General features: G+C 46.9%; 1 protein-coding gene across 1 annotated transcript in view; it reads right to left on the reverse strand.

Moving 5' to 3' along the window:
• The window catches only part of HAPLN3 (hyaluronan and proteoglycan link protein 3), a 35,845-nt gene extending 12,451 nt beyond the window's left edge, over window positions 1-23,394 (reverse strand). The window contains exons 1-2 of the mRNA XM_077122387.1: window positions 23,282-23,394; window positions 6,789-6,960 (exon numbers count right to left, since the gene is read on the reverse strand). Of these exons, the coding sequence (XP_076978502.1) occupies window positions 6,789-6,912 (124 nt within the window). The 5' untranslated portion in view covers window positions 6,913-6,960; window positions 23,282-23,394. The remainder of the gene's footprint in view (window positions 1-6,788; window positions 6,961-23,281) is intronic.
• Window positions 23,395-25,201: the final 1,807 nt, after the last annotated feature.

Below are 25,201 nucleotides of genomic sequence, written 5' to 3' on the forward strand. Positions count from 1 at the left end.
GCTCCCGCCGCCATCTAGCCCTCCTCTTCCTCTTTCTCCGCCAGTGCTCCCGCCGCCATCTAGCCCTCCTCTTCCTCTTTCTCCACCGGCAGCGCTCCCACCGCCATCTTGCCCTTCTCTTTCCCCTTCTGCTCCGGCGGCTCTCCATCCGCCATCTTATCCTTCCCTTTCTCCTCCTACTCCAGCAGCTCTCCAACCACCACCGTGCCCTCTTCCGCCGTCACCGGCTCCTCCGCCACCGTCCTCGACAGCCTTGCCACCCTCACCTTTCCTCCTCCAGAACAGCTACTAGGGGAGTAGAAACGATACAGAACAGCTCCCAGAGCCACAACAGAGATCAAAAAGACAGCGTACGCCATCCTGAAACGGCTGACTGTCTGGGAGAACCAGCTCCGGTGAGATCGCCGAGGGGCGCATGCTTTCCCGGGTGGGGCGGCAAGCGGCCGGAGTCCCTCTCTTCCTCCTTCCCGGGCCAGCTGGCAGAATTGGGCAGAGGGTCCCCTCAAGCCGCGGCAGCTGGCGCCCCCACCACACGAGGCCCCCCGGACCAACTGAGAGAATTGGATCGGAAATCCCCAGGCCGCGGAGAACGGTGACCGGGGGGGGTCCCTTCCAAACACGTGACTCCCCGGTCCAGCTGGGAACAGTGCACTCTCCCGGGCTGCGACGGCTGGCGCCCTACCGCCACGCTTGGTGCCCCGGGCAGACTAGGAAATTCGGACGGGTGCTCTCCCGGGCTGCGGTGGTCAGCGACCCTCCCCGCGTTCAGACCCCCGGGCCGGCTGGCACTCTTCCAAGCCACTTTGGCTGGCGAACCTCCCCCATGGCGAGAGTTTTCCAAAGTTAAAGGACCCACAGCACCTTTTACTGGTGGGACCCGCAGACAAACGTGTGCCACGAGCGCCACTTACTGGGCAAGATAAGAAAAACAGAACCCAGAGATTTCACAGAAAAATCTTTCAACCTGTTGGGTCCAACACCCAGGGAAATGTGACTAAATGCCCAGACACCAGCAGAAGATAACGGATCACGCTCAGAAAATTGAAAATATGGCCCAGTCAAAGGAACAAACCAATAGTTCAAATGAGATACAGGAGCTGAGACAACTAATGCTGAATATACGAATAGAAATGGAAAACCCCTTCAAAAATGAAATCGATAAATTGAGGGAGGACATGAAAAAGACATGGGCTGAACAAAAAGAAGAAATAGAAAAACTGAAAAAACAAATCACAGAGCTTATGGAAGTGAAGGATAAAGTAGAAAAGATGGAAAAAACAATGGATACCTACAATGATAGATTTAAAGAGACAGAAGATAGAATTAGTGAACTGGAGGATGGAACATCTGAATTCCAAAAAGAAACAGAAACTATCGGGAAAAGAATGGAAAAATTTGAACAGGGTATCAGGGAACTCAAGGACAATATGAAGCGCACAAATATACGTGTTGTGGGTGTCCCAGAAGGAGAAGAGAAGGGAAAAGGAGGAGAAAAACTAATGGAAGAAATTATCACTGAAAATTTCCCAACTCTTACGAAAGACCTAAAATTACAGATCCAAGAAGTGCAGCACACTCCAAAGAGATTAGACCCAAATAAGCGTTCTCCAAGACACTTACTAGTTAGAATGTCAGAGGTCAAAGAGAAAGAGAGGACCTTGAAAGCAGCAAGAGAAAAATAATCTATAACATACAAGGGAAACCCAATAAGACTATGTGTAGATTTCTCAGCAGAAACCATGGAAGCTAGAAGACAGTGGGATGATATATTTAAATTACTAAAAGAGAAAAACTGCCAACCGAGACTCCTATATCCAGCAAAATTGTCCTTCAAAAATGAGGGAGAAATTAAAACATTCTCAGACAAAAAGTCACTGAGAGAATTTGTGACCAAGAGACCAGCTCTGCAAGAAATACTAAAGGGAGCACTAGAGTCAGATACGAAAAGACAGAAGAGAGAGGTATGGAGAAGAGTGTAGAAAGAAGGAAAGTCGGATACGATATATATAATACAAAAGACAAAATGGTAGAGGAAAATATTATCCAAACAGTAATAAACTAAATGTGAATGGACTGAATTCCCCAATCAAAAGCCATAGACTGGCAGAATGGATTAAAAAACAGGATCCTTCTATATGCTGTCTACAGGAAACTCATCTTAGACCCAAAGATAAACATAGGTTGAAAATGAAAGGTTGGGAAAAGATATTTCATGCAAATAACAACCAGAAAAGAGCAGGAGTGGCTATACTAATATCCAACAAGTTAGACTTCAAATGTAAAACAGTTAAAAGAGACAAAGAAGGACACTATATACTAATAAAAGGAACAATTAAACAAGAAGACATAACAATCATAAATATTTACGCACCGAACCAGAATGCCCCAAAATACGTGAGGAATACACTGCAAACACTGAAAAGGGAAATAGACACATCTGCCATAATAGTTGGAGACTTCAATTCACCACTCTCATCAATGGACAGAACATCTAGACAGAGGATCAATAAATAAATAGAGAATCTGAATATTACTATAAATGAGCTAGACTTAACAGACATTTATAGGACATTACATCCCACAACAGCAGGATACACCTTTTTCTCAAGTGCTCATGGATCACTCTCAAAGATAGACCATATGCTGGATCACAAAGCAAGTCTTAACAAATTTAAAAAGATTGAAATCATACACAACACTTTCTCGGATCATAAAGGAATGAAGTTGGAAATCAATAATAGGCAGAGGGCCAGAAAATTCACAAATACGTGGAGGCTCAACAACACATTCTTAAACAATGAGTGGGTCAAAGAAGAAATTGCAAGGGAAATTAGTAAATACCTCGAGGCGAATGAAAACAAAAACACAACATATCAAAACCTATGGGACGCAGCAAAGGCAGTGCTAAGAGGGAAATTTATTGCCCTAAATGCCTATATCAAAAAAGAAGAAAAGGCAAAAATGCAGGAATTAACTGTCCACTTGGAAGAACTGGAGAAAGAACAGCAAACTAATCCCAAAGCAAGCAAAAGGAAAGAAATAACAAAGATTAGAGCAGAAATAAATGAAATTGAAAACATGAAAACAATAGAGAAAATCAATAAGACCAGAAGTTGGTTCTATGAGAAAATCAATAAGATTGATGGGCCCTTAGCAAGATTGACAAAAAGAAGAAGAGAGAGGATGCAAATAAATAAGATCAGAAATGGAAGAGGAGACATAACTACTGACCTCACAGAAATAGAGGTAATAACAGGATACTATGAACAACTTGACGCTAATAAATACAACAACTTAGATGAAATGGACGGGTTCCTGGAAAGACATGAACAACCAACTTTGACTCAAGAAGAAATAGATGACCTCAACAAACCAATCACAAGTAAAGAAATTGAATTAGTCATTCAAAAGCTTCCTAAAAAGAAAAGTCCAGGACCAGAGGGCTTCACATGTGAATTCTATCAAACATTCCAGAAAGAATTAGTACCAACTCTCCTCAAACTCTTCAAAAAAATCGAAGTGGAGGGAAAACTACCTAATTCATTCTATGAAGCCAACATCACCCTCATACCAAAACCAGGCAAAGATATTACAAAAAAAGAAAACTACAGACCAATCTCTCTAATGAATATAGATGCAAAAATCCTCAATAAAATTCTAGCAAATCGTATCCAACAACACATTAAAAGAATTATACATCATGACCAAGTAGGATTCATCCCAGGTATGCAAGGATGGTTCAACATAAGAAAATCAATTAATGTAATACACCATATCAACAAATCAAAGCAGAAAAATCACATGATCATCTCAATTGATGCAGAGAAGGCATTTGACAAGATTCAACATCCTTTCCTGTTGAAAACACTTCAAAAGATAGGAATACAAGGGAACTTCCTTAAAATGATAGAGGGAATATATGAAAAACCCACAGCTAATATCATCCTCAATGGGGAAAAATTGAAAACTTTCCCCCTAAGATCAGGAACAAGACAAGGATGTCCACTATCACCACTATTATTCAACATTGTGTTGGAGGTTCTAGCCAGAGCAATTAGACAAGAAAAAGAAATACAAGGCATCAAAATTGGAAAGGAAGAAGTAAAACTATCACATTTGCAGATGATATGATACTATACGTCGAAAACCCGGAAAAATCCACAACAAAACTATTAGAGCTAATAAATGAGTACAGCAAAGTAGCAGGTTACAAGATCAACATTCAAAAATCTGTAGCATTTCTATACACTAGTAATGAACAAGCTGAGGTGGAAATCAAGAAACGAATCCCATTTACAACTGCAACTAAAAGAATGAAATACCTAGGAATAAATTTAACTAAAGAGACAAAAAACCTATATAAGGAAAACTACAAAAAACTGTTAAAAGAAATCACAGAAGACCTAAATAGATGGAAGGGCATACCGTGTTCATGGATTGGAAGACTAAATATAGTTAAGATGTCAATCCTACCTAAATTGATTTACAGATTCAATGCAATACCAATCAAAATCCCAACAACTTATTTTTCAGAATTAGAAAAACCAATAAGCAAATTTATCTGGAAGGGCAGGTGCCCCGAATTGCTAAAAACATCTTGAGGGAAAAAAACGAAGCTGGAGGTCTCGGGCTGCCTGACTTTAAGGCATATTATGAAGCCACAGTGGTCAAAACAGCATGGTATTGGCATAAAGATAGATATATCGACCAATGGAATCGAATAGAGTGCTCAGATATAGACCCTCTCATCTATGGACATTTGATCTTTGATAAGGCAGTCAAGCCAACTCACCTGGGACAGAATAGTCTCTTCAATAAATGGTGCCTAGAGAACTGGATATCCATATGCAAAAGAATGAAAGAAGACCCATATCTCACACCCTATACAAAAGTTAACTCAAAATGGATCAAAGATCTAAACATTAGGTCTAAGACCATAAAACAGTTATAGGAAAATGTAGGGAGATATCTTATGAAACTTACAATTGGAGGCGGTTTTATGGACTTTAAACCTAAAGCAAGAGCACTGAAGAAGGAAATAAATAAATGGGACCTCCTCAAAATTAAACACTTTTGTGCATCAAAGAACTTCATCAAGAAAGTAGAAAGACAGCCTACACAATGGGAGACAATATTTGGAAATGACATATCAGATAAAGGTTTAGTATCCAGAATTTATAAAGAGATTGTTCAACTCAACAACAAAAAGACAGCCAACCCAATTACAAAATGGGAAAAAGTCTTGAACAGACACCTACCAGAAGAGGAAATACAAATGGCCAAAAGGCACATGAAGAGATGCTCAATGTCCCTGGCCATTAGAGAAACGCAAATCAAAACCACAATGAGATATCATCTCACACCCACCAGAATGGCCATTATCAACAAAACAGAAAATGACAAGTGCTGGAGAGGATGTGGAGAAAGAGGCACACTTATCCACTGTTGGTGGGAATGTCAAAGGGTGCAACCACTGTGGAAGGCAGTTTGGCGGTTCCTCAAAAAGCTGAATGTAGAATTGCCATACGACCCAGCAATACCATTGCTGGGTATCTACTCAAAGGACTTAAGGGCAAAGACACACACGGACATTTGCACACCAATGTTTATAGCAGCGTTATTTACAATTGCAAAGAGATGGAAACAGCCAAAATCTCCATCAACAGAAGAGTGGCTAAACAAACTGTGGTATATACATACGATGGAATATTATGCAGCTTTAAGACAGGATAAACTTATGAAGCATGTAATAACATGGATGGACCTAGAGAACATTATGCTGAATGAGTCTAGCCAAAAACTAAAGGACAAATACTGTATGGTCTCACTGATGTGAACGGACATTGGAGAATAAACTTGGAATATGTCATTGGTAACAGAGTTCAGCACGAGTTAGAAACAGGGTAAGATAATGGGTAATTGGAGCTGAAGGGATACAGACTGTGCAACAGGACTAGATACAAAAACTCAAAAATGGACAGCACAATAATACCTAATTGTAAAGTAATCATGTTAAAACACTGAATGAAGCTGCATCTGAGCTATAGGTTTTTGTGGGGTTTTTTTGCCATTATTATTACTTTTATTTCTTTTCTCTATATTAACATTCTATATCTTTTTCTGTTGTGTTGCTAGTTCTTCTAAATCGATGCAAATGTACTAATAAACGATGATCATGTATCTATGTGATGATGTTAAGAATTACTGATTGCATATGTAGAATGGTATGATTTCTAAATGTTGGGTTAATTTCTTTTTTTCCGTTAATTAATAAAAAAATAAAAAATAAAAAAGAGTGGTACATGGAAAAAATGCACCAAATGTTAACTAAGGATGGCAGCACAATTTTAATACTTTTTCATCAATTGTCACAAAGGTTATTACTATTTAAAAAGTCACAACAATTTCAAGAAGTGCGGTCATCAATTGTAACAAGTTCCACACCACACAAGGATTTGGTGGCGGGGTGGTGTGTACGGGAATCCTGCATTTTATGCATGATTGGTCTGTAAACACACCTCTCTAATAAAAATATACTTTGTTCAAGCACAGGTGGTTGCTCTTCCATGCGTTTGGCTCCGGTTCTAGAGGTCTGCGAACACTGAATCATCATCTCTGCCTGTTGTCTTAGCAATAAGGCGGGTGCACGCAAGGACACAAGTGGGACCCAGACAGGGGTGGTGGCGAGCTGGTGTGGCCCCCCCACCCCCCGCCCGCCCCCCCACCCCCGGAGCCTGGCGCGGCCCAGCCACCCACGCAGGAATGGGCGGGCCGAAGCAGCTGCCCACCTTGGCCGTGGCCGTGGCCCCGGTGCGGGCCGTGGGGCCGGCTGGAGTAGTAGAAGCCGTTGTAGAAGGGCAGCCCCGCGGCGCAGGGCAGTGCCAGCAGCAGGACCAGGAGGGGCGGGCTCATGGCGACTGAGGGCCGTGTGTCCCGGGCCAGGCTGGGGCCCCCAGCAAGCTGGAAAGAGGGAGAAAACAAGCCGATTAGAGAAGCCCCCCCGGGGGAGGGGGAGGAGGGGGACGGTCTTTTCCAGCCCCCACTAGATCTCTCGTTTGCTCAACAAACGGTTATTTACGAGGCACCCAGTGCACGCCAGGCACAGTTCCTCCAGGCAGGAACGCAGCAGCCGGCCAGACGAGATGAGGAATAAGCCGGCACACGGGCCCCAAGTAGGGACCAGTGGGTAGAAAATGCTGTGACTGTACCAACATTTTTCAAACTGAAGGTGTGAATTCAGAAGGCTGTGAACAGCATTGGTTCAATGAAACCAAATAGGCCAGACTGAACTGGACAATACCGGGTGGTCCCATGTGGGGAAGCTTCAGTCGCAGTCCAGAAGTGTCCAGGATGAGGGGAGCTACCGTGTGGAATGTATTTCTTACTCTGGGTCAAGGTCAAAAACCAAAAGAAATTGGAAAACACCATGTGACCACATATCTGGGGTGCTGCTCCAGGTTTGGGGGACACGCGAATAAAACAGGCAGCCAGCCCGGTGGGCTGGAGTTTGCCAATTTGAACTATTAAAATATTGCATCAAGGCAGTAGGTCTTGGTGACTGAAGTTTTTGCCAACATCATACATTGGGACCCCGAAGCGAGGGCCTCCCCCAGCTGCCGGCTCTGCTCTCCCGGGTTGGCTGAGCGCCCCCAGGGATTACAAAACCAAACCTCTTCCTGGAGGAGCTCAGGCAGGAAGAGTCAGGCAGACAGGCCCAGTGATAAGCACGAATGTGGGATACCGAAAGGGAGCATCAAAACTAGACTCAAGGCACAGGAGTAAACCAGGTGGAAAAGGGTAGCCAGGCCTACCAGCCCAGAGAGCGTGTCCAGGGGGATGAGGGGTGCAGGCAGGAGGGTCTCTCCCTAAAAAGCTTTGCATCTGGGGACGCCTGTGGAGCAGGAGGCAGGGCATGGCGTACAGCACAGCAGGGCAGCTGAGGGTTGCAGCACAGGCATAGGCATGGGTGGGGGGTGCAATGCTGATGCTGTGTGTGGTGTGATGACTCTTCTCTGTCCTGCTTTGATCCCTGTGGGTCAATCTCCCGGGGCCCCTTGTCCTCTGGCTTCCAGCTGGAGTAGCTGCCAGGAGACGCCGGCAAGACTAGAGAAGACCGTATTTCTTCCCGGCTCCCTCCCAACCCCGTGCCTCTAGCACGGTTTCCTCTCGGCCTTCCTTTGTCCCTTCAAGACCACAGCTCCTGCCAGGGGGCCTGGCCCCAGCCGGGCTCTCTGACACTCTTTCCTCCCGCTCCCCTCCAGGTCAGGAGGCGGTGACTGCCCTTGCTTCTCTCTGGGTCCTGTGACTCTCTCGTTGTCCCTTTCACTCTGCCCTCCAGAAGTAGTCTAGGAACTTCAGAAACCTTCTGGGTGACATCTGTTCCTGCCAAGACCCAGGCTGCTAAGGTGAGAGGTGGTGAAGGGGTCAGCAAAAGCGGCGTCCCAGAGGCCCTTGGACATCAGGGCCAGAAATGGGCCCTTTCCCAGGGGCCCGCAGAGGAGCTGCAGGGCTGCCCCCGCCTGGTGGAAACCCCCCGGGAGGCTGCGTGGCAGGCGTGGCAGGCGGGCGATGGGGCAGCAGGCCTCGGGGAAGAGCCGCCACTGGCAGCGCGCCATGCTGATCGTGTGGAAAAACGCTTAAGGCGCAGGTTAAAATGGACAAAACAAAGCATTAAATCACCACTCTGCTATGATTGCAAATGTGTGCTCTTATGAATGCCTGAGGAATCAGAGGGGCAGGAACCCCAAAAAAATAAAGAAAAGAGGAAAGGAAGGGGAGGGGAGGGGAGGAATAGAGAGAGATGGAAGTGGGGGGAGGGAAGGAAGAAGGAAGAAAAGCATTGGCTTGTAAGGGTGATAGGATCAATGAAGAAACATTCTTGGTTCTAGAACAGTTAGGAGCTCTTGCTGGAGCACAGGGAATGGACGGGGAGGAAGTTGAGGGCTGACTCCCCGGCTCTCCTAGACGTCTTCACAGAGGCCCAGACCTGCCCTGTGCAGCTGCAGCCAGGACCCTGCCCTCCAAGGCCTCTCCTTCTGTCCAAGAGGAATTTCCTGCTGATGCCTGCAGAGCCCACTGGTGCCAGGGATCTGGGCAGCCTCAGCCCGGCCAGGCTAACTGGTGCAGGAGTTTGGGGATAGAGGACCAGGGCTCCAATCCCACCTCCACGACTTATGAGCTGGGTGACCCTGGGCTTGGAGATCACTCTACTCATCATGGCAGACCCCGGGCGGTCCACCAGTGTGTCCTACTTTTCTCCTAGAGTGACAGAGTTCTAAGGAGGTGCACGGCCACTCAGCCCAAGGCCCATCTCCAATCTCCCTTGCAGCTAGGAGAGGCCGTGTGACTAAGGTCAGTCAATGGAAGTGGGCAGGAATCGTGCGTGCCACGTCCAAGTCTTGTCGTTAAAACAACTAGGGAGGCCTTTCCCTGCTCACTCCCCCAGCTGCGGGGAAGCCAAGGATTGAATGGCAGAGCTGCCCCACCAGCCCTGGACCTCCTCCACCTGCACTTCCCCTGAGAGAGAAACAAAGGTCTATCCAATTTAAGCCACATTCTGAGTCTCTTTGGGAACATAGCTGAGCCTCATCTGGCTTAACAAATACACCCTTTTTACAGGGTTGCCATGATCGTAATAAAAATTTTAATAGCTGACTTTAACAAGCACATCGTGTCTCATTTAATCCTTGCCACAACCCTGGAAGGAGGACTATTATTGTCCCCCATTTCATACACGGGAAAGCTGAGGAACAGAGAGGTTAAGTAAGTTACCCAAGGTCATCCAGCTAGGGAGTGGCAGAGCCAGGATTAGAACCCTCTGCAGCTCCGAAGGCCAGAACCACTGTATCAACTTCAGGGAGGTGACGTGAGCAGAGCCAGTCTTTCGAGGAGTTCATTTTCTTTCCCTTTCTTGAGGCTCCACATTTAGAACCAGGAGGGAAGTGAAGTGGGGACTGAGAGGTTTGTCAGTGCTGAGCCAGGCGTCCCGGGGTCTACCCCACCTGTGGGACCTGAGCAGGAGTCCCCTCGCCCCCAGAGCCTCCTCAGGAGGAAGCGCTCCCTCCTCTGCCTGCAACATCTCAGCCCCTCGAGCAGCTCGTCCTGCACAGAAAGGACTCCCCTAGGATAGGCAAAGTCACACATATCTGCCACAAGTGATATTTGGATCTCTGCGAACAGTTGGTGCAGACTACTCAAAACATAAGCAGCTTTGCAACCGAGCATTAACAAAAACAAGAGCCATTCTAATTGTGCAGGTTTGAAACTGTTGTGTACCCCAGAAAAGCCAAGTTCTTTGATTCTCATTCAGTATTGCTGGGTGGGGGTCTTTTTTATTGTTTCCATGGAGATGTGACCCACCCAATTGTGGGTGGTAACTTTTGATTAGGTGGTTTCCATGGAGATGTGTCTCCACCCATTCAAGGTGGGGTTGCTTATTGGAGCCCTTTAAGAGGGAACATTTTGGAAAAAGCTTCGCAGAGCCAGAGACCTTTGCAGATGCAGAGGGAAAACACCTTTGAGGAAACCTTATGAGATGAGGAGAGAAAGCTAGCAGACGTCGCTGTGTGCCCTCCCAGCTGAGACAGAAACCTCGAACTTCATCAGCCCTTTCTTTGGAGTTAAAGGTGTCTTTTTCTGGATGCCTTAATTTGGACATTTTCACAGTCTTAGAACGTAAACGTGCAACTTACTCAATTCCCTTTTTAAAAGCCATTGTGTTTCGGGTATATTGCCTTCCAGCAGTTCACAAATTAAAATACTTATTTGAAACGTTAATTTTTTTATGTTAAAGTAGTTAACTCTGCAGGGACATTTGCACTCAGCGTCCCAGGTCCTTTGCAGCCTTTGCCCCTGGGGCAAGTGCTCCCTCCTATGAGACGCAGGCCCTTGGGGCATTTGATAACAAAAGAGACCAAATTTACCAAAATTAAAAATCTGATACAGGGTGAAGTTATCTTCTTCAATCTTTGTTTTGTTTTTGTTTTTAATGGAGGGGAAATGTCTTTGCAACTTCTTCATTTGATTTCTAGTTTTATCAGTAAATGTTATGTTGTAGAAAGTAAAGCAGCTCATTTTTTGTTGTTAGTTTCTTTGCTACACAGCATCATTTTTTCTGTTTTTTATGCAATTTTATTGAGATATATTCACATACCATATAATCATCCAAAGTGTTCAATCAGTGGTTCACAGTATCATCATATAGTTGTGCACTAACCACCACTATCAATTTTTGAACGTTTTCATTACTCCAAAAAATAAGAATAAAATAAAAAGAACACCCAAAATATCCCATGACTCTTTTCAGCCACTATTATTTATTTAGGTTTTGTCTTTATTTTTTTACTCAGCTGTCCATATACTGGATAAGGGGAGTATTAGTCACAAGGTTTTCACAATCACATGGTCACACCATGAAAGCTACACAGTTATAGAATCATCTTCAAGAATCAAGACTACTGGATTACAGTTCAACAGTTTCAGGTAATTCCTTCTAGCTATTCTAATGCACTAAAAATTGAAAAGAGATATCTGTATAATGCATAAGATTAACCTCCAAAATGACCGCTCAGCTCTATTTGAAATCTCTCAGCCACTGAAACTTTATTTTGTCTCATTTCTCTCTTCCCCTTTTTTGCAAAAAGGTTTTCTCAGTCCCATGATGCCAGGTCCTGGCTCATCTCAGGAGTTTTGCCCCACATTGCCAGTGGGATTTTCACCCCTGGGAGTTATGTCCCATGTAGGAGGGAGGGCAGTGAGTTCACCTGCTGAGTAGGCTTAGAGAGAAAGGCCACATCTGAGCAAAAAATGAGGTTCTCTGAGGGTGACTCTTAGGCCTAATTTTAAGTAGGTTTGGCTGCTTCTTTGCAGGAATAAGTTTCATAGGGGCAAACCCCAAGATCGAGGGCTCAGCCTATTAATTTGTTTGTCCCTACTGCTCTTGAGAATATCAGAAATTCTCCAAATAGGAAAGTTGAATATTTCCTCCTTTCTCCCCAGTCCCCCAAGGGGACTTTGCAAATACTTCTTTATCACCACCCAAGTAACCCTGGGATATATCAGGGCATCACACTAGCCTTATAAACCAATAAGGTCTCACTCCCTATTAAAGTTTCCATGTAATCATGGTGCTCAAATAGCCTGACTATACAAGTTAAATTAGATATTGTGCTACAGGAAATGTAAACTTTGTACCAAAAAAGCATCTCTTCCTTTGGTCTCACACAGAAGTTGAAGATTTAAAACAAAGTCAATATCATCCTTTACCCTTTAGTCTGATTAACTTTAGTCCTAACCACATCAGCTTCATTCATGTCTCTTGCTGAAATCAGGTCACTTTTTCAGTGCTTTTAACATTTCTGTAAGGGGTAATGCTGACTTTCAGAGCTGCAGAACTCTAGCTCTGAGTCTCAGGTATCACATATATAACCAAAGTGCCAGGGAATGACCAGAATTTAGTAATCATGGTTACAACTCTGTGATAGATGTGACTGCTGTAAGATCTTACAATCTAGGAACCATTATATTAGGCCTTCGCCTGATAACCTATGCTTTCAAAGTCTGCATATTGTAATTAGTCCACATTAGTGAGTCATTATAGTATTTGTCTTTTTATTTCTGGTTTATTCTACTCAACACACTGTCCTCAAGGTCCATTCACCTAGTTGCATGCCTCACAACTTCTTTCCTTCTCACAGACACTCAATATTCCATTTTATATGTATATACACCACAATGGAAGTTCCCCCTTCCATTCATCAGTCAATGTACCTTAGGCCACCTCCATTCGTTGTGAGTCGTGAACACTGCTGCCATAAACGCCAGTGTTCAAATGTCCATTCAGGTCCCTGCTTCCAGTTCTTCAAGTATATACCTTACAATAGGGTTGCCGGATCACATGCAACCCTATACCTGGCCTCCTGTGGGGCCACCACACTGCCCTCCAGGGAAGCTACACCATTCTTCTTCCTTACCCCGCTGGTATGAAAGTGTCTTCTACCCTCAGAAAAACCCATGTTCTTTCATCCTTTTTCAACATTGTGGGTGGGATCCTTTTGATTAAGTTGCTTCCATGGAGATGTGGCCCACACAATTGTGGGTATGACCTTTTGATTACGTGGTTTCTATAGAGATGTGTCTCCACCCATTCAAGGTGGAGTTGCTTACTGGAATCCTTTAAAAGGAACCATTCTGGAAAAAGCTTCAGAGAACTTTGGAGATGTAGAAGGAAAGCACCCCCGGGGAAGCCTTATGAATCAAGAAGCTGGCCGAGAAAGCTAGCAGATGTTGCCACATGCCTTCCCATCTGAAAGAGGTGTCCAGAAGCCAAAGACCCCAGCAGACGCCAGCTTCAGACATGCCTTAGAACTGTAAACTTGCAACTTAACAAGTTCTCTTTTTAAAAGCCGTTCCATTTCTGGTATATTGCATTCTGGCAGCTTTAGCAAACTAAAACAGGGCAAAAGAGCTGACTTAAGTAACTTCGAAAAACAGCGTTTTGACTGGGAGCCATCAGGCTAAAGAAAAAGGGAATTGTATGTAAGCACTGAACTCGGTCAGTAGAATTGTTTCTCAGTGCAAACTAGGAAAAAAAATTTAGAATTAAAATTAAGTTAAAATAAAATAAAATGGAGAAGCAACACCACCACCATGAATCCCATACCATTGTATTCCTCACCCCACCCCCCTTACTGATATTAGCTTTGGTACATTTTTTGAACAAACATTGCCTTTGTTACATTTAATGGAAGCATATTACAATGTTACTAGACTACAGAGTCTAGTTTGCATTGCCTGTATTTTTCCATATACCATTTTCAATACCTTGCAATGTTGACATTCATTTGTTCTCCCTCATATAAAAACACTTATTCGTACATTTGATCACCATCATTGTCCACTCTAGGTTTCGCTATGTCGTACAGTCCTAGCACTTTATCTTCTCTCTTTCCTTCTGGCACCATACATGCCCCTAGCCTTCCTCTTTCAACCATACTCACTCAGCTTTTTTCAGTGTACTCACAATATTGTTACCTTCAGATAGCACTGCATGATCCATTTCTGGATCTTTACAATCAATCTTATTGAATAATCTCTACTCCTTCAGCAACAAATGCCCAATCTCTCTACCTTCTTTCTATCTCCTGATACCTGTATCCTCAACTTTAACTCTCAAAGTTTGCTCATTAATGTTAGATCATATTAGTGAGACCATACCGTGTCTGTCCATTTGTTTCTGGCTAATTTCATTAACATAATGTCCTCAAGGTTCACCCGTGTTGCTGCATGAGTCACGACTTTATTCTGTACCCTTACTGATAGTCTTAACTTCTACACTCTTCTCCAGGCCTCTCTTTCCTGTCTTTTCCTATCTGCCTATAGTGCAATATCTTAAGTATATCTTATCACTGCCTTCTCGCCTCCATAGTTTCTGCAGAGAAATCCACACATAGCCTTATTGACCTTCCCTTGTATGTGATGGATCATTTTCTCTTGCTGCTTTCAGAATTCTCCTTGTCCTCGACATTTGACAATCCGATTAATAAGTGTCTCGGAGTAGGTCTGTTTGGATCTATTCTGTTTGGGGTACGCTGTGCTTCTTTGATCTATAATTTTATGCCTTTAATAAGAGATAGGAAATTTTCAGTGATCATTTCCTCCATTAGTCTTTCTCCTCCTTTTTCCTTCTCTTCTCCTTCTGGGATACCCATAACTCATATATTCATGTGCTTCATGTTGCATTCACTTCCCTGAGACCCCACCCATATTTTTCCATTTTTTCCCCTATTTTTGTAGGATTTGTTTTTATTCTTTTGTGTGTAGGATTTCAGATGTCTTGTCCTCTAATTCTCTTCTGCCTCTTCAAAGGTGCTGTTGTAGGTCTTCACTGGGTTTTCATCTCTTCTATTGGGCCCTTCATTCCGCTAAGTTCTGCCATTTTTTTTTCAGGCTTTCAAGCTCTTTATGGTCTCCCAGTATCTTCTTTAGGTTCCTCTCTTTTGCCATATCTTCCCTCAAGTCATTGATTTGATTTTTTATTTGATTTAGCATGTTTTTGAACATTCTTGATTAGTTATTCCAACTCCTGTATCTCATTTGACGTGTTACTTGGTTCCTCTGATGGGGCCATATCTTCGTTTTTCCTAGTATGACTCGTAATTTTTTGCTGGTGTCTGGGCATCTGATTCCTTGATTAGTTTATCTGGAGACTGTTTTCGCCTCTTTTACCTAGGGTTTCCTTGTTGGATGGCTTTATTCTCTATTTATTCTTTGACATTCATTTAAACTTATTCTAGCCTCTAGTATAGCTTCTGATGAACTTACCAGAATTTTTCAGCTCTCGTTTTTCTGGTTCTTGCCCTGCTTATATGGAACATTTTTTTGAGGAGGGTCTCCCCATATATAATCAACCCCAATCAGATTGTCACAGACAAGACAGTTCCAGGTCTCAGGAGGAGGGTGTAATCAGTATCGGTTTCCTTGAGGAGGAGACCCAGCAGGTTGTCAGTCTTTTCTGTGGAGCCTCTAGACTCTGAGCTTTTCCTACCCTGCCCAGCAGGTGCCATTTGCCAGCTCACAGCTCCCCATCAGTGTAAAGTGGTGCCAGGGCCTTCAATTCTCAGCCTGCCAGGGGCATGGCTAGACACAGGCTGAGGTAGAAGCCAAGCTTACCCTGTTTCTGATTCCCAGCCCCTGGGGTCTGAATTCTCTGAGGGCTGCCACTTGAGTTGGGCCCAGCCCTTTTCCTGGGGAAGAGAGGCCCTTTAGGAAATTACCTCCTTCACTTGACTAGTTACTTTGTCTCTCAGACCTATCTGAACTCCACCCTTGCCTAGGTCAGTGCTGACAACTGAAAATGCCTGTGACTTTCTCTAACAAGCTACTTAGAACAGTTTTTTTTTTAAAGCCGTTTTCAGAGCCAGTCCCCAGCCCCCAAGTTTCACCAGTCAAAAGCCAGAGTTGGCACCCAGTTCTGTGTGCCCCCTTTTCTCAGGGCACAGCCCTTTCCCAGTATTCTGAACTTGGTTGACTCCGAAAGCCTCCATTTTTTGTTTTTTGTTTCTTGTTGTTTTTGTCATCCCTCCCTCTTCTGCCAGGAAAGACCTCAGGGTTCCTTTCCTGCTTGCTCTGCATTTACCTGTGTTTGGAGTTTGTATTAGCCAGTCCAGATTTGCTCATTAAAACCACAATTGGAACTTGGTTGAGCTACCTTCCCTTGCCCTAGTAGAGACGGCTTTTTTCCCTGCAGGGAAGTGTCTCCAACGCAGCCTGCCACACCGGGCCAGTTGCGGGGGGGGGGGTAGCACCAGCCTCTGCAGTTTGGGGGATTTATTTACAGGACTGCACTGAGATCTCGGCCCTCCAGCCCACTCCAGACTGATGTAGGATGTGTGTCCGATCACAGTCATCCCCCAAAGAGTTGTTCCAGGCAGCTCCTGGCTATTTACTAGCTGCTCTAGAGGACTAATGAAACTCCACACCTCCGCCCCGCCTCAGTGCAGCAGCTCTTGAGCAGTTAAACCAGTGATACGTATATCTCATCCATCAAATCTAGTGCACTTCTACAAGACTTTCAGCGTTTATCTTACATAATTCATACATCGCTAAGGCTTGCTCTGTAATCGTAAGAAAACTTGTAAGGGTCACTTCAAAACATCAATGTGCTGGGAAAAGTCACCACCAAACCAACACAATTCCACATTATACTGACATCATTCCCCCTTCTTACAAATCACAGATGAGGAGATTCACAGTCTGGAAACACTCGGAGGCAGACAGTCCCACTGGTGAGCTCTGCCCTCAGGAGCCTCAGGGCTGTGCCTCAGAGGCCCCGCCCCGGCTGCAGAGACCTCAGCTCATATGCACAAGCTCACGCCTGGGCACCACACACTCTCCCGGGATTTTAAAAGGCTTCTTTATCCAGCACTTCCCTTGACCTCCATGGTTGACAAGGAGAATTTTATTCACCCCATTTAATCCATAGGTGAACAAAAGGTGCAGAGACAAGAAGTAACTATCCAAAGGTCACACAGCCAGGTGGAGGAAGCAGGACTATGGAACTCTTTTCAGCCACCCTCCCCCCACTGAATGATTTGTCACTGTGGTAGTTAGGCTCAGGTATCAACTTGACCAGGTGAAGGCACCTAGTTCTGTTGATGTGGAATGAGCCAATGGTATGTGAACCTCATCTGTTGCTCATTACATCTTCAGTCGGCTAGGAGGCGTGCCTGCTGCAATGAATGATGTTTGACTTAATTGGCTGGTGTTAAATGAGAGACTCAATGTAGCACAGCCCAAGCAGCTCAGCACACCTCATCTCGGCACTCGCAGCTCAGCCCAGGCCTTTGGAGATGCAGAAAGGAATCACTCCGGGGAAAGTTGTTGGAACCCAGAGACCTGGAGAGAAGGCCAGCAGAGATCATCCTGAGCCTTCCCACGTAAGAAAGAACCTCAGATGAAAGTTAGCTGCCTTTCCTCTGAAGAGCTAACAAAATAAATCCCCTTTTATTAAAAGTCGATCCATCTCTGCTATGTTGCATTCTGGCAGCTAGCAAACTAGAACAGAACCTTGAAGGTCTGCTTCCCACTTGTCAACTCACCCACACAGACGTCATCATCTGCACGTCTCGCAGTGTCTGACTAGTTACGCCTAGTGTACAGACAAGGACACCGAGGTTCAGAAATGCTAAGCTGTTCGCTTAAGGTTCCCCAGGGTAACACATGAAGGAGCTGGGACTTGATCTCATTCATTGGACAAATATCTATCATGCATCTGCCACGTGGCAGGCACAGTTCAAGGCATGATGGATACAAAGCAGAGATCACCACAGAGCTTACCTTCTAGTGGGGGAAACAGACAATAAACATGATGTGTGATGCATACGATGGAAAAAGATGAAGCCAAGAGTGGGGTTCTTCTTTAGACAGGGTATCAGGAAGACCTCCCTGAGAAGGAGATGTACAGGGAAGGTGTGAGCCTTGGAAGTCCTGGGGAAGACCATTCCAGGGAGAGTGAACAGCACGTGCACAGGACTTTGACAGCTTGGAGGCCGGTGAGGCTGGTGCCCAGGGACTAAGGGAGATAGTGGCAGAAAATGATGTCCAACTGGCAGCCAGAGGCCCCGTGTTATTCCAAGAAGGAGAAATGCTGAAGAGCTTTCAGCAGGGGTGACATGAGTCTGACTTACATTCTAAAAGGATTATTCCGGCGCACTCATTCATGCATCTCAAATCAAATGCATGTCCTTACCCTGGCTGCTTGTTTCCAAGCTAAAAACTATTCTCTCCAGCGCTTTCTGAAAGACTGGCTTCGGGCCCCTCTCCCATCAGGGCACCCGCCTTCACGGAGTCTCTGGCTTAGTAATGCCAGCTCGAGGGAAAGAGTATGACCTGGATCAAAGGCCTCTTTGCTGGATGCAAACTCTACCATAATGCAACCTTGGAACAGTGGGAGTCACCAAGAAAAACAAAATGCACTCTGAAAAAAAAAAAGAAAAAAAAATGTATGTATCAGGCCTTCGCCCAAGAGCCGCAGCCCCAGTGGGAGCTCTGGGGAGGGTGAGGGGGCTGCAGTACACCCAAGGCCTCAAGTTAGAATCACTGAGTTTAGCTCTTGGCTCTGCCACCTTCTAACTGGGTGGCCCTGGGCAAGTCATCTGACCTATTAAACCAAAGTTTCCTTGTCTTCAGAGAAGATTAAAAAGTAAGAACAGGTCACTTCCGGAGAAGATGGCGGCTTAGTAAGACGCGCGGGTCTTAGTTCCTCCTCCAGAAAAGCAACTAAAGAAACAGAAACAATACAAAACAGCTCCCAGAGTCACGACAGAGACCAAAAAAGACAGCGTACCCCATTCTGGAACGGCTGAACGGGTAGGGAGAATCCGCTGCTGTGAGATACCCGAGGGGTGCATGTTTTCCCGGCTGGGGTGGCTGGCGTCTGGGGTCCCCTCCACGCACGTGGCTCCCCGGTCTGACTGGGAACATTGGATAGCGGGGCCCTCCCGTCACGCTTGGCGTCTCGGGCCAGCTGGGCAATTTGGACCGGCACTCCCCCAAGCCACGGCCAGCGGCCCCCGCCCCCACGCGCGGTTTCCCAGGCCGACTGCCCTGCAGACAAACGACCGCCACGAGCGCCACCTACTGGGCAGGAAAAGAAAAACAGAGCCCAGAGATTCCACAGAAAAACCTTTCAACCAGCTGGGTCCCACACCCAGGGAGATCTGATCAAATGCCCAGACACCAGCAGAAAATAATGGATGGCGCTCGGAAAATTGAAGATATGGCCCAATCAAAGGAACAAACCAATAGTTCAAATGAGATACAGGAGCTGAGACAACTAATGCTGAATATACGAACAGAAATGGAAAAACTCTTCAAAAACCAAATCAATAAATTGAGGGAGGACATGAAGAAGATATGGGCTGAACAAAAAGAAGAAATAGAAAATCTGAAAAAACAAATCACAGAACTTGTGGGAGTGAAGGACAAAGAAGAAAAAATGGAAAAAACAATGGATACCTACAATGGTAGATCTAAAGAGACAGAAGCTACAATTAGTGAACTGGAGGATGGAACAACTGAATTCCAAAAAGAAACAGAAACTATAGGGAAAAGAATGGAAAAACTTGAGCAGGGAATCAGGGAACTGAATGACAATATGAAGCGCACAAATATACGTGTTGTGGGTGTCCCAGAAGGAGAAGAGAAGGGAAAAGGAGGAGAAAAACTAATGGAAGAAATTATCACTGAAAATTTCCCAACTCTTATGAAAGACCTAAATATACAGATCCAAGAAGTGCAGCGCACCCCAAAGAGAATAGACCCAAATAGGCGTTCTCCAAGACATTTACTAGTTAGAATGTCAGAGGTCAAAGAGAAAGAGAGGATCTTGAAAGCAGCAAGAGAAAAACAATCTGTCACATACAAGGGAAACCCAATAAGACTATGTGTAGATTTCTCAGCAGAAACCATGGAAGCTAGAAGACAGTGGGATGATATATTTAAATCACTAAAGGAGAAAAACTGCCAACCAAGACTCCTATATCCAGCAAAATTGTCCTTCAAAAATGAAGGAGAAATTAAAACATTTATAGACAAAAAGTCACTGAGAGAATTTGTGACCAAGAGACCAGCTCTGCAAGAAATACTAAAGGGAGCACTAGAGTCAGATACGAAAAGACAGAAGAGAGAGGTATGGAGTAAAGTGTAGAAAGAAGGAAAATCAGATATGATATATATAATACAAAAGCCAAAATGGTAGAGGAAAATATTATCCAAACAGTAATAACACTAAAAGTTAATGGACTGAATTTCCCAATCAAAAGACACAGAATGGCAGAATGGATTCAGCTTTAAGACAAGATAAACTTATGAACCATGTAATAACATGGATGGACCTAGAGAATATTATGCTGAGTGAATCCAGCCAAAAACTAAAGGACAAATACTGTATGGTCCCACTGATGTGAACGGACATTCGAGAATAAACTTGAAATATGTCATTGGTAACAGAGTTCAGCAGGAGTTAGAAACAGGGTAAGACAATGGGTAATTGAAGCTGAAGGGATACAGACTGTGCAACAGGACTAGATACAAAAACTCAAAAATGGACAGCACAATAATACCTAATTGTAAAGTAATCATGTTAAAACACTGAATGAAGCTGCATCTGAGCTATAGGTTTTTGTTTTGTTTTGTTTTGTTTTGTTTTGATTTTACTATTATTACTTTTATTTTTTTCTCTATATTAACATTCTATATCTTTTTCGGTTATGTTGCTAGTTCTTCTAAACCAATGCAAATGTACTAAGAAATGATGATCATGCATCTATGTGATGATGTTAAGAATTAATGATTGCATGTGTAGAATGGTATGATCTCTAAATGTTGGGTTAATTTCTTTTTTTCCGTTAATTAAAAAAAAAAAAAAGAGAAGGGATAATTGGAGATGAAGGGATACAGACTGTACAACGGGACTGGATATAAAAACTCAGAAATGGACAGCACAATACTACCCAATTGTAATGCAATTATATTAAAACACTGAATGAAGCTGCATGTGAGGTATAGGTTTTTTGTTTTTGTTTTTTTTGTTTTTTTTTCTTTCTATTATTGTTTTAATTCTTATTCTGTTGTCTTTTTATTTCTTTTTCTAAATTGATGCAAATGTACTAAGAAATGATGAATATGCAACTATGTGATGTTATTAAGAATTACTGATTGTACATGTAGATTGGAATGATTTCTAATTGTTTTGTTAATTCTTTTTTTAATTAATAAAAAAAAAAAAAAAAAAGTAAGAACAGTTCCGAATGCTGGGGCCAATGCACAGAGCAGGGCCTTGGTGGGAGAAAGACGTGGCAAACATCGCTTAGATGCCCCCCTGCCCTGGTCCCATCCCTGATCACTCGCACTAGGGACCGGTGGACAGCCCCCACTCCTCCACCCTGACCAACCCAAACACCTGCCTCTGCCCCTTGGGACCACCACAGAGCTCCCTGCTGGGAGGTGGAGACAATCCAGCCCAGCTATTTCAGCAGCGGGTGGCTCCCCAAACCAGCTGGAGCCAAGCCTGGGCACCCAGATCTGGGCTTGGGGTTAGAGGCAGATACTCCTGCATCCTGCTACATGACCTTGGGCAAGTGACACAAACTCTCTCTGCCTTCATTTCCTCATCTGTAAATAAGGATCATAATGGTCTCTCTTCACAGGGCTTTGGTGAGAATTAGAGAAGGTGGATTTTCTCCAGCCCCTGACACACGGCAGGTACTCAATGAATAAAATAGCCAGTGTGTACTGGCAGAAGACAGCGCTGCAAACATCTCAGGCTCTATAATCAGATGGGCCACCTGGACTCAGTTCCCACTCCACCCACTCACTAACCATCTGTCACTGGGCAAGTTGGGGAGCCTCTGTGAACCTTAGTTTCTTCATCTGTGAAATGGGGGTCACAGCAATAGCAACCTGAAAACATGTTTGTGAAGAGTAAAGGGAGTCTGCCACAAATATATTAGCTCTTATTACTTAACCCTTTACAAAGCAACATCTCAGGTTATCTCAGTACGTCTTTCTCTTCTCTCATTGCCTAGGAGACAGGAGACAGGAGCCAGTACCGCTGCCTTGTGCTCCCAACAGGGAGCCAGAGACCTGGTGCGGAAGTGACTGAATGACCCAAGGCTGCAGCTGGGCTAAGTAAGTGGAGCAGAGAGAAAATCCTGCCTCGGGACCCTCCACACACCAGAACGATCAGCTGAGCCCTGACCTGGAGGGGAGGTGGGTGCTTACCCAGCCGCCTTCCCCACCTCTCCCCTGAACGCCACATCCCCACGCGACCACCTGGGAGCACAAGGTCCCCAGACACCTGCAGAGGGCAGCATTGCCCGCCAGGTCTTCCCTTGGGCGGGCTCTGGGCGAGGGATTTGACCCCGGCGCCCCAGGTTTAGACAAGGCTCGCAGGGTCCTGGAAACCCGCGGCCCCAGGAAAGCGGCCGCTGGAGGGGTTTCCAGCAAGCGTTCCCCGCCGGCTGGCCAGGGCAGGGCGGAGGGCGAGGGGCCGGAGCGCCTCCCAATCACCGCCCCCTGCTGCGGGGAGCAGAGGCGCCCCCGAGGTCGGCGCTGGGCGCGCGGTGCAGGAGGGTCACAGGCTGTCGCGGCCGCACAGCGCGCTGCCTGCAGGGCCGGGGCCAAGGGGCCCGCGCGGTTTCCTTCCCGGCCGCTCGCGAGGCCGAACTTCCTCCCTGGGCGACCCCATCTCCCCCCCGGGGCTCTACCTGCCACTTTCCCAGCCCCTTCTGGGTCTCCGTGTCCCGGGGCCTGGAACCGACGGGCAGCCGGCTGCGTGCGCCCTGGGGCGGCCTCGCTGGGTGTCCCCAACCTCCCCGGGCTCCGGTGCCCCGGGCGCAGGCGGGCACCCCCCCCACCCCGGGCAGAGCCCCGCGCGCGGTGCGCGGTCCCCGAGGCTGCGGGGCCGGCGGCGGGAAAGCGACCCGGGCCCGGCGGTGGTCTCGGAGGCCACCCGGGTCGCTCGGAATTCGCCTCCTCGCGGCGCGCACACGGGCCCCGCACCGGCCCTCCGCGTCCCCGCGCAGCTCCGCTCCCCGCGCGCGTTGGCGCCCCCGGTCGGCCCGCACAGCCCGGCTCTGCCCGCGCCGCAGCGCCCCCCACTCCCCCGGCCCCTTCCCGCGACCCTGCCCAGGGACCCGGGGGCCCCGCTGGAGACCCAGACCCGGGAGGGAAGGCTCGGCCGGCAGAGAGCCCCAGGCGGCCGACACCCCCGGCCACGTACCGTCCCCGAGGGGCTCCTGGACGGCTCGAGGTTCCGGGTCCGAGGCAGCGGGCGGATTTGGGGATCTCGAAGGGCCAGAAAGGAAGAGGCTTGGGACGAACCCCCGCGCTCCCGCCGGGCCGGCCCCTTAAAGGAACACACGCCCCTTTCCCTCCCGAGGGCTGGGCCCGAGGGGAGGAGTTGGGGCGGACGTGGGCAGTCACCAGATTCGGTTAGGGACCGGCCGCCCACCGCGGGGCAGCTGGGTCATCTATGAAGGCAGCGTCCAGCTCAGACTGTCCCATGCTGGGAGAGAAGGTGGTGTCCCATGCTCGTAGAAGAGGGGCGTCTGAGCTCAGAAAAAAGTAGGATTAATCAACAGACGCTCTCTCCGGCAGCCCAAGTAGGGGTGAGGATTCTCTGTGCCTTTCCCTCTCCATAGGAAGCAACGGGGTGGCGGGCAGGATGACAATATGAAATGGCAGCCAGACTCCAACTCAGTGGCGGGCAGAGTTGTGGCCCCTCTAAGTGGCTCTGGGTGCGCCCAGCAGCTGGGCAGGGGTCTTTCAACAGGGCCCTGCTCTCCCTTGCGAATCCTGACCTCCGCGGCGTTCATCTGAGCGTCCCTCCCAGGGTGCCTGTTTGGACAGGGTGTTTCCTTTCCGGTCAGGCCCTTGGGAGGCCCGGGCCTGGACAGCCCTGTTATTTCCTCTGCAGAAAAACCTCAGGACATCTTAAGCCTTGGCTGGGAGAAAGGCATGGGGTCACAGAGCTCAGAGCCTCTTCCTAAACATGCCTCAAGCAGCCATGTGTGTGTGTGTGTGTGTGTGTGTGTGTGTGTGGTGTGTGTGTGTGTGTGTGTGTGTGGTGCGTGTGCGTGTGGTTTGTTGCATACACACAAACAGCCAAGAGCAAATCTAAACACAGAGTTAGTAAAACCTCATAGACTAGGGGGTCAAGTTCCCCCCAAAGTGAATGCCAGGCTCAGCGTGCAAAGGAGAGCCAAGGCAGGCTCCTCTGCAGGGGAGATGTTTGACCACTCTGCAGGATCGACCAACAGGAGGGAAAGAAACGTTTAAGGACCAGTTAGGGAACTTTTGCAAGCTTCACTAACATGATGGCCGAGGTTTGGGGACCCTCTAAGGGCCAGGCTTTGCCTGGTGCTCATGTGCGTTCTCTCACCTCACCCCTACAGGGCCAGGTCAGCCCTATTTCCTTCTCCTGGATGCGGGAACTGAGGCCCAGGTTACTCCGAGGTCATTCGGAGCCAGACTTGGACCCAGGTTGTCTGACTTGAGACTTTGCGCTCCTAATCACTCTGCTTCATTTAAACCAGGGATGGGAAAGGAGAGGAGCCTGGGAGAGGCGGGTCAGCAGGTCCCAGCGCTGACAGCTGCAGGTGTAGGGTGAGGAGTGGGCTGTGGGGAAGGTCAGCTTTGTTACAACCGGCCAGCCGGGCTTCACCAGCAGAAGACGGTGCTGGTTCCCGAGACTGATCAGGAATGAAAAGGAAGACTGCCCAGGGAGACAAGAAGCAGAGGGAGGGAGGGGTCAGGAGAGAGTGAAAAACCCCAGATAGCGTCCCGGGAGGGGGGCCTTATGGAAGGCCATGGCCAACCCGTTCGAGCTCTGGGGGTGAAAGGAGGGACTGAGAGGTGACTCTGGCAATTCCAGAATCATCTCAGGTCTCCTGGGCTGGGTGGGGGCCTTGTAACCACTGCCCACCAGCCCACGAGGCCAGTCCAGTGAGACTGGCCCCAGAAAATATTCGCCACTGTGAACAGGGCTAAGTTTATGGATGGGAGTGAAGCTCAGTCCTGGTTCTCAGTCTCCCCTTGCAGGATTCCTGGGATCCAACAGGGCTCGAGCTATGGGGAAGCTGGAACCATCCTGGAACCAGAGATGCTGGAGACAGATGGCCCTCTGGGGAGAGACGGCCCT

The sequence above is a fragment of the Tamandua tetradactyla genome, chromosome 12 (genome assembly GCF_023851605.1).
Source record: "Tamandua tetradactyla isolate mTamTet1 chromosome 12, mTamTet1.pri, whole genome shotgun sequence".
In the NCBI taxonomy this organism is placed as follows: Eukaryota; Metazoa; Chordata; class Mammalia; order Pilosa; family Myrmecophagidae; genus Tamandua; species Tamandua tetradactyla.